General features: G+C 43.5%; 1 protein-coding gene across 1 annotated transcript in view; it reads left to right on the top strand.

Moving 5' to 3' along the window:
- The window catches only part of Taf3 (TATA-box binding protein associated factor 3), a 196,708-nt gene that overhangs the window by 151,161 nt on the left and 28,695 nt on the right, over positions 1-16,852 (top strand). The window contains exons 3-4 of the mRNA XM_045135241.1: positions 825-2,647; positions 13,864-13,946. Of these exons, the coding sequence (XP_044991176.1) occupies positions 825-2,647; positions 13,864-13,946 (1,906 nt within the window). The remainder of the gene's footprint in view (positions 1-824; positions 2,648-13,863; positions 13,947-16,852) is intronic.

Genomic DNA, 16,852 nt, shown 5'->3' with positions numbered 1-16,852 from the left:
GATGCAACTCTACTAAACTTTCTACTGTTTTCCATCTTATTCCCTACATTCTACACACATTAAATGATTCCCTGATTCTTATATACTTCCTCGTCTTAACTCTTTGTCACCTAACCTTGCATTCTGCATACTGCCTAATTCCTGAAGTTCTTCCCACAGGCTTAGCATCCCAGCCAGCCCTTTGAACTCCAACAGCATCATATATGTCCTGTATACATGCAGTGTTTCAGGTCAGAAATTATTCCTCATTCCTTTGGCCTTTAGACTCGTTAATAGAAGTGAAAAGAAGAGATCTGGTCTTACATTTCAGTCCAGTAGGCAGGCGCATGAGGCCCTTTTGAAAAGGTCAGGAAACAGGCTCAAAGAGGTTATGCGATTACCTACGGCCTGTGGCTCTGAATACCTGAGCTTTAACTGAAGCTCCCTGTTTCCGAGGTCTAAGCCCAATTTACTGCACTGTGCCATGCCTCCTAACCAAGTGGCTGACACCAAGTGAAGATAAACAGGCTAGGGATTATGTCCAAAAAATTAAAACTTGTTGCAGAAGTCACATCTTTTATTTGAGGAGGGGAGAGACACAGAAGAAGACCATGTCGAAGCTGCCTGGAAATAGAATATTTGGTTGAGAAGAGAATTAATTAAGGAAGCACTTCTTGGTTGCCCCTTTTTAAATGCTGAAACATAAGTTAGGGAGATCTGAGAAGACTTACTGCTTTATTGTTTAAACACTCAATAATTTCATTTCCTTCGTGGAAATCATGCTTGACACATTGTGTTCACTAGTTTTATTATGGTCTAATAATTCCCTTTCCTTCCTTTACTAGAGGAAGAAGAGGAGCAGGTGCCCACTGATGGGGGCACATCGGCTGAAGCCATGCAGGTTCCCCTGGAAGAAGATGAAGAAATGGAGGACGAAGAAGTCGTTAATGATGAGAACATCTTGGGTAAGAGGCCGCTGGACAGCCCTGAAGCTGAAGAGGTGCCTGCTGGGAAGCGAGCGCGGCTGCTGAGCTGCAAGGCGGACAGCCTGGACGGGGCGGCGCTGGAAGCGCGAGAGCCTCTCAGCTCCATCAACACACAGAAGACCCCGCCCATGCTCTCCCCCGCCCACGTGCAGGACACTGCAGACCGAGCACCCCTGTCACCAGAGCCCCCGATGTTGGCTCCGTTTGCCAGGTCACAAATACCAACTGCAAAACCATTAGATACAAAGTCATTTACACCTAAAACAAAGACAAAAACTAGCTCTCCAGGACAGAAAACTAAATCACCTAAAACTACCCCGTCATCAGCAGTGGTTGGAAGTCCTATTCGGTCACCAAAAACCATATCCAAAGAAAAGAAATCACCGGGACGTTCTAAAAGCCCCAAGAGCCCCAAGAGCCCTAAGATGATGACTCTTACACCCCCCACCCCGGCCAGACCTGAGACACCAAACAGGACTCCTTCCACTACTGCCAGTGAGAAAATCAGCAAAGAGATCGTCCAGGTGAGACAAACGCTAACTCCCCCGGATGCTGGGAAAATGAACAATGAGACTCCACCCAAAAAGGTGGTTGTGACAGATAAAACTATTGATGACTCTATTGATGCTGTGATTGCTCGCGCCTGTGCTGAGCGGGAGCCAGATCCCTTTGAGTTTTCCTCCGGGTCAGACTCGGAAGCAGACATTTTTACTAGCCCTAAAAGAATTTCAGCCTCAGAGTGTACCACTCCAAAAGCTTCCACCTCCTCGAATAACTTCACAAAGGCAGGATCCACTCCTTTGCCTCTCTCAGGCGGAACTTCAAGTTCTGATAACTCATGGACAATGGACGCCTCCATTGATGAGGTTGTACGGAAGGCGAAACTGGCAACCCCTTCCAGCGTGCCTCCCAGCTTCCCTTACCTCTCTTCTCCCTCAGCTTCTCCTCCCACTCCTGAGCCTCTCCACAAGGTGTATGAGGACAAACCCAAGTTACCCTCATCCATGGAGGTAAAGAAGAAGTTGAAAAAAGAACTGAAAACTAAATTGAAAAAGAAAGAAAAGCAAAGAGATAAGGAGAGGGAAAAAGACAAAAGCAAAGAAAAGAGTAAAGAGAAGGATAAAGCGAAAGAGAAAGAAAAGGAAAAGGAAGCTGGCAAGGAAACCAAGTACCCATGGAAGGAGATTCTGAAAGATGAAGATTCAGATCCCTATAAATTTAAAATCAGAGAGTTTGAAGACATCGATACAAAAGTGAGATTGAAAGATGGAATTGTGAGGAAGGAGAAGGAGAAGCATAAAGACAAGAAAAAAGACAGAGAAAGAGGCAAGCGAGATAAAGAGAAGAGAGACAAAGAAAGGGTTAAAGATAAAGGTAGAGAAGACAAGCTGAAGGCGGCCCCCGGGCCGCTGCTGCTGCCGCCCAAGGAGATGGCGCTGCCTCTGTTCGGCCCCGCGGCCGCAGTGCGGGTCCCGTCCCTGCTGCCTGCCTTGTCTCCAATGCTCCCGGAAAAGCTGTTTGAGGAAAAAGAGAAACCTAAGGAGAAAGAAAGGAAGAGAGACAAAAAGGAGAAGAAGAAGAAGAAAGAGAAGGAGAAGGAGAAGAAAGAAAAGGAAAGGGAGAAGGAGAAAAGGGAGAGAGAGAAGAAAGAGAAGGAGAAGGAGAAACACAAGCATGAGAAAGTAAGCCCTTTACCATTTCCAGAACTGTCTGAACAAGGTCCTAGTGGGAAGTACAGGTAAACAGGCCAGCAAGCTATATTTTGGATGTAAATCACCCACAACCTAGTTGAAAGTATATTTGTAATGAGGCTACAAAGCTTAATTCTGATTCTGAAACCCATAAGTTGTATCCACTAGAAGATACTAGAAATTCATAGCATAAGAGGAATCTAATCAGACTATAAACTTTGTATTCACTAAACTAACCTCTGACAGTTTATAAAGAATCTAATCGTAAACTGTTAGTACCAAGTCTGCTGCACAATATTTTGTAGTGACTGTTGGGTGTCTTAGAGCATATAGAGACAGATCTCTCTCTCCTTTAAGCCCCAGCAGAATGCTGACTTGGGTTTCTTTTTGAGGAGACGCTCTGACATTCACTTTGGGCTGTGGCTGTCTACAGTACTTTCAGTAGCATCTTTGCCTCCTCCAATTCCTGCTAGAAGAGTAGAACTCCTTCCTGTGTATCTTGCCCGGAACATCTCCGCAGGTGGGCAGTGGGGATTGCAGGGAGGAAGTCACTCCACACAGATTCTGTTCTAGCACATCATGAAACCAGGCTTTCTTAGAGTCAAGCAGAAAACAGTTAGATTCCTTCCAGGAAACTGACTAGGTCCTGTAGTTTTATAGAAATCTGGGTTGTTGCCTCTGTTCTTCCTCATTGGTCTTGAGATTAGTATAGTGCCTAATTGGCTGATATTTTAAACTGCCTAAACAAATGACTCAGTAATCACAATCCCTCCGTAGAGCTGCACAGAGATTCTTGCCCACTCCTTAGAAGCTACTCTCCTTTTTTGAGCTTGGCTACAAAATAATATTCAGTATTTTTTTCAATATAATTTATTCAACTCATAGCATGTACAATACTAAAAATTTTGCCAATCAGTGTTTTTAACTTTAAACTTACCTAGAAAAGTCATCTTGGCTCACAACTGCCACATTTTCTGCCCAGCTTTATTCTTTGTCTTCATGGACTATTCCAAAACACAAAAGCATAAGATGGAAATTCTGAAGTCAGTGACAGAATATTGGCAAGTTAAGGAGACACAGAACCTCAATTTTTATATCTTTAAAATCATCATTACATGATTATGTTATTTTTATATGGTACTTGTCAGGTTTCAAAGCACTTCCTCCCACTTTGGTCTTTCCTCCTGATCTACCTGCAATGTAGATCCAGCAGCTAACTATCAACATTTATGAATAAAAAGTAGCCTGAGAAGGTGACCTGTCTCAGTTGACGATGACACATAGCAAAAGCCTAGCCAAACTTATTCCAAATGAACTTGACATCGGGAGGTACTTAATGTTTGAGTTATTGTCTGACAGTAATTATTCATTTATCCATTATATACTTCAGATATTGGCAACTTAGCCCTCAGTAAATCAAACATGGTACCATTACGTCCCCTACCACCTTGACACTGGAAAGCCATTATGAGTCAGAGTAAAGCCTGTCAGACTAGGCTCAGCACGAGCCCGTTCCTTTCTCAGCAGGCACCTGACACTGAAGAGGAAGTCACTCAAAATGTCTGCTTCAAAGGCTCAGTTCCAAGTAGCACAGGTTTCACCTGGCAGGATGCAAGTCCTTGTATCCTTTTTCACAGGGTTAGGGTCCGATAAATGACAAAATATAAAAATTTATTCAAGACAGCTATCTTATAAAACCATTACAACTAATAATTAAAATTGCCTATAGAGTTCGACCTGAGTTCAAATCTTGAATTTGTTACATTCAGTATGTCACTTATGTGAGAGTTAAGTAAGACTAATATACAAGGCCTGTGTGGTACTAGGCTGGGAAGATGGCCCAGTGGCACTGGTCATGCAAGCATAAGGACCTGAGTTTGGACCCCACACGGGGCCTTGTAAACACTGGGCTGATAAAGGTAGGTGACTCGCTAAAGCAAGCTGGCTAGCTAGACGAGCCAGGTCAGCGATCTCTGGGTTCAGTAGAAGCCTTATTTTTTGTTTGTTTGTTTGTTTTGTTTTGTTTTGTTTTTCGAGGTTGGGTCTCACTCTGGTCCAGGCTGACCTGGAATTAACTCTGTCATCTCAGGGTGGCCTTGAACTCATGGCAATCCTCCTACCTCTGCCTCCTGAGTGCTGGGATTAAAGGCGTGTGCCACCATGCCCTGCGAGGTCTTATTTTAATAAATAAGGTGAGAGCAATTGAGGAAGACACCTAATGCCAACCAGTAGCCTTAGTATGCATTTACGTACATGTGCACGTGCACCTGTGCACACCCATGCAGCCATACACACACAAAGTAAAAAGATGTGTGTAGCGCCATGTCTGGCATGTAGGTAAGTAGATGCAAGGAAATGGAATTGATGGGAGTGTTTTGAATTAACTTAGAAAACTGGAAAAACTTAGAATTATACTAGTTTGTTGAACTCTACTAGCCTATGTGTTAGTATAAATACATCAATTATTATACTTTTAAAAATTATTTCTACTCTTTAGCATTCTTTTAAACCTTAGTCCTTTATGCCAGCATACCTGGAGTAAGATCCAGAAAATGCCGCAGCTATTTCATTTTAAAGTAGAGCTAGTGATAGCACCACAAGTGAAGGAAGAGATAGCTCGCTGCTGTGCTGAGCACTTGTACAAGTCTCACTGCAACCCTCTCAGGGAGATACAGCAATCGGGTGAAAAACAGGCTTAGAAAAATGAATGAACTTGTCTGAAATAACATACTGAATAAATAGTTGAGCAGGAGCCAGAAGATCAACCCAGGTCAACCAAGTGCTGTGTCTATGTCCCTAACGACTGCGCTCCGTACGCTGAGCTAAACACGTCGTATGTGTGTGCCTGATGTCCCTAACCACTGCGCTCCGTACGCTGAGCTAAACACGTCGTATGTGTGTGCCTGATGTCCCTAACCACTGCGCTCCCTACGCTGAGCTAAACACGTCGCATGTGTGTGCCTGATGTCCCTAACCACTGCGCTCCTACGCTGAGCTAAACACGTCGTATGTGTGTGCCTGATGTCCCTAACCACTGCGCTCCGTACGCTGAGCTAAACACGTCGTATGTGTGTGCCTGATGTCCCTAACCACTGCGCTCCCTACGCTGAACTAAACACGTCGCATGTGTGTGCCTGATGTCCCTAACCACTGCGCTCCCTACGCTGAGCTAAACACGTCGCATGTGTGTGGCTGATGTCCCTAACCACTGCGTTCCCTACGCTGAGCTAAACACGTCGTATGTGTGTGCCTGATGTCCCTAACCACTGCGCTCCTACGCTGAGCTAAACACGTCGTATGTGTGTGTACCTGATGTCCCTAACCACTGTGCTCCCTACGCTGAGCTAAACACGTCGTATGTGTGTGCCTGATGTCCCTAACCACTGCGCTCCCTACGCTGAGCTAAACACGTCGTATGTGTGTGCCTGATGTCCCTAACCACTGCGCTCCCTACGCTGAACTAAACACGTCGCATGTGTGTGCCTGATGTCCCTAACCACTGCGCTCCCTACGCTGAGCTAAACACGTCGCATGTGTGTGTACCTGATGTCCCTAACCACTGCGCTCCCTACGCTGAGCTAAACACGTCGTATGTGTGTGTACCTGATGTCCCTAACCACTGCGCTCCCTACGCTGAACTAAACACGTCGCATGTGTGTGCCTGATGTCCCTAACCACTGCGCTCCCTACGCTGAGCTAAACACGTCGCATGTGTGTGGCTGATGTCCCTAACCACTGCGCTCCCTACGCTGAGCTAAACACGTCGTATGTGTGTGCCTGATGTCCCTAACCACTGCGCTCCTACGCTGAGCTAAACACGTCGTATGTGTGTGTACCTGATGTCCCTAACCACTGTGCTCCCTACGCTGAGCTAAACACGTCGTATGTGTGTGCCTGATGTCCCTAACCACTGCGCTCCCTACGCTGAGCTAAACACGTCGTATGTGTGTGTACCTGATGTCCCTAACCACTGTGCTCCCTACGCTGAGCTAAACACGTCGTATGTGTGTGTACCTGATGTCCCTAACCACTGTGCTCCCTACGCTGAGCTAAACACGTCGTATGTGTGTGCCTGATGTCCCTAACCACTGCGCTCCTACGCTGAGTTAAACACGTCCTATGTGTGTGCCTGATGTTCCTAATCGCTGTGCTCCCTACGCTGAGCTAAACACGTCCTATGTGTGTGTCTGATGTCCCTAACCACTGTGCTCCCTGCGCTGAGCTAAACATGTCGTATGTGTGTCTGATGTCCCTAACCACTGCGCTCCTACGCTGAGCTAAACACGTCGTATGTGTGTGCCTGATGTCCCTAACCACTGCTCTGCCTACGCTGAGCTAAACACGTCGCATGTGTGTGCCTGATGTCCCTAACCACTGCTCTGCCTACGCTGAGCTAAACACGTCGTATGTGTGTGGCTGATGTCCCTAACCACTGCGCTCCTGACACTGAGTTAAACACGTCTTGTGTGAGCTTCTGCTGCCTTTGTGAGTAGCGCTGTGCATTGCATCTATTCTGTTGCAATTTTTTTCGTGTCTGCTTATTAGTGGCTGTATTGTATGGCTTCATTTAGTTTGAACCATGAGTCTTTGGGGTTCAGATAAACATATAGGATCAGCTTGGCTTTTAAAGTAGGTTTTATGTGATTATGTCAGTTTTTGTGGATCAATCTAGGGCTATTCTGCTAGGCAAGCTCTCGGCCAATGAGCTATCCCTCAGCTCTACCTGCAGTCTTAAACTGAAGGTGAGCCAGAATGGTCAACTCTGAAGGTGTGTTCTTACATTTGCACGTGTGCCAGGTTAGTGTGGTCTGGGTGGCGCAGTGGAGTGTCGGCGCAGATGACGTCGCCGTCTGCAGATCGCTAGGCCCAGCCCTTGCCCACAGTGAGCGCTCACACCGACCTGGCAGATGCCAGCCTGTCCTCTCTGCTCATTTTGTGCCTCTCTTAACTCCTGCTTCCTTTCCTCAGCCTCTGTCTTTAGTTCATACCAGGAAGAGGTGGCGCTGTTACAACCTGCACTTCTGTGTAGAGACGGTCATTTGGGGGCCCAAGGAGACGGCTCCACGGTTAAAGGTGCTGCTTGCAAAGCCCGCTGGCCTGGACGCAGCTCCCCAGTACCCACGTAATGCCAGGTGCATAGAGTAGCACATACACCTGGAGTTCATCTGTACTGGCAAGAGGCCCTAGTACATCTACTCTCTCTCTCTCTCTCCACCCCTATATTTTTAGAAACAATCATTTCATGTCTTCTCTAAGAATAATTGGTATAAAAGGCCTTCTTCACCACCTTCTCAAAGGAAAGCCGAGCTTCTTGGTGTTTATAGGTAGCCAGCAATAGCAGTATAGTACCTGGAGTCTTGTAAATAACCAAACCGGTGAGTAATATTTGTTCACAGTAAAAACCCATAGACTTTATAATGAATGCCCATAACTTTGACCTACTGATTGATAAGCTGCTTAATTTGAGCTGACATTAGCTGTTTAATGGACTATCATAGAGATGAATGATGTTAGCTGCACTCACTTTCTAAGGGCCTTCAAGTGCCCGGCCTGGCCAGAACTACATGATTTAACCCTCTGCACAGCTCGGGGGGGTTGGCATGGTGATGCCATTTTTGCAGCTGAGTAACCTGCACCAAGTGACATGCTACAGCAGTGAGGGACAGACCGACGTGGTCAGGCTGCATGGCTGAAACCTACATTCTTTGCCACCCACGGCAGCCTTTGCTGGCCAGCTACTGCCCACTTGAGACGAATAGGACGGGGTTGCGTTCAGGTGTAATTGCTGCATGAGGGCCTGTAAAACGTCAGTCCTCAAGGAGACCTGAGCCCCGCTTAACTCGTGCCTTCAAAAGCAGGAAAGCGGCGTGCTCAAAGCCTGATGACCTTAGTAATCAGAACTGTTAGCACTCTTAATGTTTCTTTAATCCGTTCCCAAATCTTGAGGATTTACCCCCAGATCTTTATTGAATTTAAAGTTTATTTTATAAATAATGATAGTATTCCTTTCTTAACCTTCAAAATAAAAGATTTTCATCTTTCTTTCCTTGTATTTAAAGTAACAGTCTCATTTCCAATCTTTTCCCGTCAACTTTCATAATTAGTAAAGGAAGGATTTTTAATAAAATAGCATAGTAAAATGGAAAAATGTTCTCTCTGTTGGTCAGTCACTGACTCTTCCATGGAAAAGCCAGGCACCTGATGTTCACCTAAGTATGCCTGGACTTACGGAGGGTTATTGAAGGCCCGCCCCAGGCTTCCTATGAATGCGTCTGAGGTCCTGCGAAAAGCTGAGTTTGTTTCCTTGTCCACATTGGACACTGCAACCGAACATCTTCGGGCTGTCTTCTGTTTATCAACATTTCCTTAGACTGCTTCTAAGAGGAAATCGGGCAACAACCTTCATTGCTAAGACAACAAGGAGGCTGCATCACAATTTAACATCCAAAATACTAAGTGACTAAATTTGGCTTTTTATCAGCAATGTTCCAGTGGCTTTCTGATATCTCAGCATAGATGGGTATCTGAACTAGTGGTTGCTGGCCTTGCTTCTACCCTAGTAGCACACATATATAGTGGAAGGTTGATATTTTTTTTTTAATGAAAGGAGTTTAACATTAAAAAATAAATAAATAGACTTGGACAGATTATATTGACAAAGCTGCCCATTACCTTTGTAAAAAGTCCCTGTCAAAAGATAAACTTTAAAGCCGGAATGCATGAAAGAGTTCCAAGATAGAATTTAAATTTAAACTGATTCTTTATAGATAAGCGTTTTTAAAACCCACCTCTTTGCTTCAAGTCAGGATTTTAAAAATAAATTTCCCCTTTAAATCTCTTGAGCGATTTTCATTTTTTGCAAGGCCGCACTGCTGGTGTCCTGGAAAAATGGAGAGTTAGAGCTTTATCAGTTGGTGCCCTGAGGTATGTGGCAAAGAAGCTAAATCCTTGAAGATTAGCAAAGAAAAAAAAAAAAAAGAAAAAAAGAAAAAAATGCAGCACATGGCAATAAGGGGCTTATATGACTACTAGTATTAGCTCAGGTGAAAGAAGTATTGCGTATACATAAAACTGGACAAATCCACTGACAATGTATTTTTAGTTAGCTACAAAGGAGTCTTATATTGCAGGACTTTACCTCTTTGGTGAATTGGGAAGCTTGATAATCCACTGTAAATGCTCTTCTGCTCACCCCAATTCTCTGCATTACTCCAAAGTGCTGTTCTTTATTTTAACCTTCAAAACCTACTGTTTCCTTAAATTTTGATTTCATGACACTAGGCATATTGTTTGTAAGCAATTGAAGTTATTGTCAGTTTGGTGTGTCCTGTGAAGTACACAAGAGAAAGTATTTTGAAATTGTAGGTAGCATCTGTTTTCATGTTGATAAGCACTCAGATAAAGTAAACATAAAAATCTGGAAGAAGTTGTAGTTTTAAAAATCACCTTTTATATTATTAGCATCCTAATTAGTCTCTTTTAGCAAAAAGCCATATTAATCTTTTTCTGCACTTCCTTGGCTGTTTTTCAACATGAATCTAACACTACACAATAGTAATTAAACTGAAAGTACTTGAATAGTTTGTAGACAGGCTTGTCATTTATCCTGGGCTTCTTGAGACAGTTCCAGTTTACATGTGCTTTATGATATAATTACCAACTCTCTCTGCCACTACTGGAGGTACCTCTGCTTAGATTGTATACCGTGCTGTGATTACAGACAAAACTGGGCTGACGTGATACAATCAGCCTATAATTCAGTCAACTGATTGAATACCTGTTGCTTTCATCTGATTTATAAAATATATTCCCACCTTTGTTTTTTGTATTTTTAAGCAAACTTCTATGAGACTGACATTTTGCCTACCATGCTAAGGAGGCACCTAAGCTGAACTTTTAGAGGAGGTCATGAATAGACCTTGGATTCATTTGTCCAAGTCATTAGGATAGCAAGCCTCAAATAGCTAGTCTGCTTAGATGAATGTAGTAGAAGGCAAAGCTAATCTCAGGGTCCATGTAAATTAGCTAGACTTCCACAGAGGAAAAACTTACTGAGTTGTTTCCATCAACATGTAACTTTTTTCCACTTAAAGACAAAAACAAACTAGGGTTAGGATACAGCTAACCTTAGCCATGTCACAGGTGCATATAGGTTTATCATAAGAGAGTTTGGCAAAGAAAGTGAACGGCTCTATTCAGGAGCATTACCAGAAGAGGGACCCAAAGATATCAAAAAGTCGGAGTATTGTAGAACCAGAGATGAATTTGGTGTCAGGAGGTTGAATTTAGGCCATTTCTTTACTAACCACAGACCACTGATTCTTCCTGAGTGCTTTGCTGTTAGAGGCTTGGAGAGAAGGAAGGAGTGTGGTAAGGCCCGTAATGAAAAAGCACAGTGCAGCGTAAGGAGGTAGCATCCACATGAGTGGTCGTCCTGGCGTGCTTGGGACAGACTCTGGGATGGAATGCATTGAAGAATGAGTGAGGGGTGAAGAAATGAAGACTGAATTGAAAAGGAAAAACAGAGGAGGTTGTTTGCCAGAGGTTGCAGGGAAAATGGTTCTTTGTTTAAGATTAGAATTCAGCACATTTAAAAATCAGACACAAATAATAGAGTGGAGTGGTTGAAGACTGTTAAACTGGTGAGGGAAGGAGTTTCTTTAAAATGCTAGGACAGCCAGGCCTGGTGGCGCACACCTTTAATCCCAGCACTCAGGAGGCAGAGGCAGGAGGATCACCATGAGTGCAAGGTCAGCCTGGGCTAGAGTGAGACCCTACCTTAAAAAAAAACAAACTAGAAAAGATGAGTTTCGTTAAAAGACTAGAAGAGGTGGACGTAGCAGTACTTAGACATGCAAAGTTCATACACTTGTACAGAGTTTAAGAGACATACCTACCTCAGTGTGTTTACCTGTGAAGTTTGCTGTGGATAGAGAGGAAAATAAATGATGGGGAGGGTCTGGAAAGAGATCAGGCTTGGAATCTCGACTTCATATTCTTGTTTCAGTGTTGCTTAGTCCTTACATGCTTCTATGGTAGACACTGGAAAACAGCAGCAAACAGAACAGCCGTGGTTTCTGCCCTCTGTGAACAAGCTGGAAACCAACTGCAGTAGTATTGAAGGCATAGATTAGAGGGCTTGAAAATGTTAATTTGCCATCATTCATTGCTCTGGAGAAGTTTAGGCTGATCCTGGAAGATTAATAACCCAGAGGCAAGAGAGCTAAGGGTATATGTAAAATAAATTGTTAATTCAACAACTATTTATTGAGCATATCTTCCATGCCAGGTACTGTTCAGAGAATAGTCAGAATAGATCTTGATATTATGATGGGTTAAAAAGAAGAAAGAGCTGCCATGATGGCACATGCCTTTAATCCCAGCATTTAGGAGGCAGAGGTAGGAGGAGCACCGTGAGTTCGAGGCCACCCTGAGACTACATAGTGACTTCCAGGTCAGCCTGGGCTACAGTGAGACCCCACCTCTAAAAAACAAACAAAAAGAAGAGAGAGAGAGAGAGAGAAACTCCTGGGAGGAGGCAGTTAAATGTGTGTGAGAAAGCAGTAGTTTTGACCACTGCTGTTCTGAACAGTATTAGGCGCCCTTTGCCCTTAGAACCACCACGTTCTTCCATTGCCTTAAATTTTGGAGCTTCAGGAATTTAAGTTAATGGACTGTGCTGCTTATCATAGGTATCAGTGAGCTGCAGGCGTAGTGTTCCAAAACCGTGCTTGGGACAGTCCTGTACAACAAAGAACCCTCCCACGAGAAGTCGCCTGTCAACCCCACCAAAAAGCTCTAACGTGGATGGTAATTTGGAATATTAGGATTTCCGTTTAGTTTTTTTTTTTTTATTTGGAATATCTATTATGCCATAATCTCTCTCTCTCTGCCTTTTTTTTTCTTCTTTGAGGTAAGGGCTCACTCTAGAATTTACTCTGTAGTCTCAGGCTGCCCTCAAACTCACAGCAAATCTCCTACCTCTATCTTCCAAGTGCTGAGATTAAAGGCATGTGCCACCACGCCTGGCTAAATGTTAATTCTTTTTTTTATTTTTATTTTTTTTGGTTTTTCGAGGTGGGGTCTCACTCTGGTCCAGGCTGACCTGGAATTAACTCTGTAGTCTCAGATTGGTCTTGAGTTCATGGCGATCCTCCTACCTCTGCCTCCCGTGTGCTGGGATTAAAGGCGTGCGCCCCCACACCCGGCATAATGTTAATATTTTTGTTATGCCTTATCTTAACCATAATGCCAATATCTTAACCAGGGCCTCTTGTCATTTCAAACAAACTCAAATGCATGCAGCACATTGTGCCTCTGGCCTTATGCGGGTACTAGGGATTCACACAAGCATTGCAAGCTGTGCCTTTAACCACTGAGACATCTTTCCCAGCCCCTGTATACTTTAAGAGCTAACACATTTGTGAAGTCTTCAGCTTTTTTAGCAGTTATGTTCTTCACCATAAGTCCTTTCTACATCATTTGAAGGCTTTTTTACAACTAGCCAAAAATGGAATCATGTAACCTCCTTCTTTAGCTTTCTCATATTGATAAAGTTGATGTATGCTAAGTCTAACATTAGTTAAAGCCCAGAAATAAATGCATTTTATATTATGAGGAGGATGTCTTTGCAGGTATGTATGTATGTATGTATTTTTTTTTTTTTATTTTAGAGAGAGAAAGAGAGATTGAGCACACCAGAGCCTTTAGCCGCTGCAAATGAACTCCAGACGCATGCACCACTTCATGCATTTGGCTTATGTGGGTACTGGGGAACTGAGCCTGGATCCTTAGGCTTCATAGGCAAGCACTTTACCACTAAGCCATCTCTCCAGCCCCTAGTTTGTTTTTTTTTAATCTGACAGTTGTGTAAATGGACCACCAGATGCTGTGATGACAAGTTTTGCTAAAAATGTATGTGTAACAATATAATAAATCCCAAGAAATTAACCCAAACTAGTAAACCAGAAATACCTGTCTTGTTATCAATATAATGTGATTAAAGTCCATAAAATTTATCATGATGTCAAGTAGACTTCAGTTATTTAAAAAAAAAAAAACAAAAACATGGCCAGGGTGTCTTTTTAACTAGCAGTTTAGCCAAATTGGTGGCTCAACTTTATTTATTAGGTCTGTGGATAGAAAAGTAGAAGAAATAAGAATTTTTGTTGTTGTTTTTAACCTAACTAGTGTACTAACTTTCACAGATAAAAGTGGAGCCTGTTGTCCCAGCCCCAAGTCCCGTCATTCCCAGGCTGACTCTGCGCGTTGGTGCCGGCCAAGACAAGATGTAAGTATAGACGCTCGGCACCTGCTGGACTTAAGACCATAAACCTTCCAGGTATGAGCGTGCATGTCAGGCTTTTGTTTTGAGAGCTCTTTGTTTTCAAGTTTTTATAGGTTTCTTCCTCAGGTAAATGCTTTTTGGACATCTTATAGGATCTTTTTGCCCCCTTGTTCATTTTCACAACTAGCACTTGACATGGTTTCCACATAGTACTTGAGGCCCTAGTTAGGTGAAAAATAAGGAGCTATGTATTGGGTAGATTAATTTCCATATTTCACTCATAGAGATATAATGTTATACTTCTCAAGTGTATGTCATCTATCACCATGACAGAAAATAAAGGCTCAGCTGGCCCATGTTGTATTCTGTACCTACGAAACAGAGAGAGCATTGCGAGCTTTGCAAAACAGTGTTCGTGGTGATGACTGAAGGCCCCACATCTGCTTCCTTTTAAAGACACCGTGAGAGATGGAGATCTTGTGTGTGCCGTTTGTCTTTTTTTTATAGACTCTTTTATCAGCCTATCTTTCTTTAAATTAATGGAGTTTTTCTTCTGTTTATCTTTTGAAGAATTATTAAAGGCTAAAGTGTTCTTACATGATCCTAATGAGGTGTGAAATATTGATGATATCTTTTATAAATCATATTGAAAGTAATATTCCTTGTTCTGAAACACACTGTTATTTCAATGAAATTTACCTATTAAAAGTACAATTTTCTGGGCTGGAGAGATGGCTTAGCGGTTACGCGCTTGCCTGTGAAGCCTAAGGACCCCGGTTCAAGGCTTGGTTCCCCAGGTTCCACGTTAGCCAGATGCACAAGGGGGCGCACGTGTCTGGAGTTCATTTGCAGTGACTGGAAGCCCTGGCTCGCCCATTCTCTCTCTCTCCCTCTATCTGTCTTTCTCTCTGTGTCTGTCACTCTCAAATAAATAAATAAAAAATGAACAACAACAAAAAAAAGATACAGGAAAGAATTAGAACTTTTTTTAAAAAAAGTACAATTTTCTGACCTTGTTTTTTCCAGTAAGTGTGAAAGTGAAAGAGTTTACTTTGCAAGCATCAATTAAGTAGATGAAAGTGGAAGACACCCTGTTTCCATTCATGTTCAGCCATACCTTAGGACTTAGAATGTCTTTAGCAAGTAGACAGTAGGGAATGTACTGGGTATAGTAGTGCATGCCTCTAACGCTAGCATTTGGCAGGAATATCAAGAGTTTGAGTCCAGTCTGGGCTATACAGCAAGAACCTGTCAATAAAAATGGAGGAGGAAAGTGGGGTGTGGTGGTGTGTGCCTTTAATCCCAACACTCAGGAGGCTAAGGTAGGAGGTTCAGTGTGATTTCTGGGTCAGCCTGGGCTAGAGTGAGACCCTACCTTGAAAATGCTAGGGGTGGGGGAGGCAAGGAAGGGAAAATACATGGCACATATTTTTCTCAGCTTGAACTTCCTGGATAATTTTCACATTATTCTTGGTGGTTCCAGTAGAAACCTAGAGGTCATACTAGTGACCAGCTTAGAAAATCTTTGAAAAAAAAATCTACATTCAGCTCCGGACCTGGTGTACCTACTGCTCTCAGTCGTTCCTACAAGACCTTGAATTAGACCGAGGGTCTACCAGCATGCGTTCATCCATAGTCTTGAATTAGACCGAGGGTCTACCAGCGTGCGTTCACCCACAGTCTTGAATTAGACCGAGGGTCTACCAGCGTGCGTTCACCCACAGTCTTGAATTAGACCGAGGGTCTACCAGCGTGCGTTCACCCACAGTCTTGAATTAGACCGAGGGTCTACCAGTGTGCGTTCACCCACAGTCTTGAATTAGACCGAGGGTCTACCAGCGTGCGTTCCCCCACAGTCTTGAATTAGACCGAGGGTCTACCAGCGTGCGTTCCCCCACAGTCTTGAATTAGACCGAGGGTCTACCAGCGTGCGTTCCCCCACAGTCTTGAATTAGACCGAGGGTCTACCAGCGTGCGTTCACCCACAGTCTTGAATTAGACCGAGGGTCTACCAGCGTGCGTTCACCCACAGTCTTGAAATAGACCGAGGGTCTACCAGCGTGCGTTCACCCACAGTCTTGAATTAGACCGAGGGTCTACCAGCGTGTGTTCACCCACAGTCTTGAATTAGACCGAGGGTCTACCAGCGTGCGTTCACCCATAGTCTTGAATTAGACCGAGGGTCTACCAGCGTGCGTTCACCCACAGTCTTGAATTAGACCGAGGGTCTACCAGCGTGCGTTCACCCACAGTCTTGAATTAGACCGAGGGTCTACCAGCGTGCGTTCACCCACAGTCTTGAATTAGACCAAGGGTCTACCAGCGTGCGTTCACCCATAGTCTTGAATTAGACCGAGGGTCTACCAGCATGCATTCATCCATAGTCTCCCGCTCTGCCTCCCTTTCTTTCTCTCCTTCTTTCCTTTATCTCTCCCTTTCTCTCTCTTTCTCTCAAATAAATACGTATTTATGAAAGACACTGATCTTACACTCTGTCTCTGCCCTTTAGCTTCCTTCGGTCACTATTGACTATTCTCTTTTTCCTTTCAAAAAGTAACTCCTATGTTTAAGATATTCAAAGATAGGAGAAATGATCTTGTTACTGTAGAACAGAAACATCCAATTTAAGTCAAAATATAATAACCAGAGATACTAGACAAATTGAAGTGCAGTATTACATGTAAGATGTAAATTTGCAGATGTTTGGTAAATAACCCTCATGATACATAAGGGATCAGTTACTTGATAGATGCAACCAGATTGATTACATTGAATCACAGAATTAATTAATTACAACACACCACATTTTAAACCAAGAGAAAGAGAGGCTCAAGTCATATAGAATTTTGTAGCAAAGAAAACTTACTCAGTAAAGTACCGTTGGGGGCAATGTGTTTAAATTGAGGACT

Source organism: Jaculus jaculus, chromosome 15 (assembly GCF_020740685.1).
Source record: "Jaculus jaculus isolate mJacJac1 chromosome 15, mJacJac1.mat.Y.cur, whole genome shotgun sequence".
NCBI classification, from domain to species: Eukaryota; Metazoa; Chordata; class Mammalia; order Rodentia; family Dipodidae; genus Jaculus; species Jaculus jaculus.
This window is presented reverse-complemented; position numbering and strand designations above follow the sequence as displayed.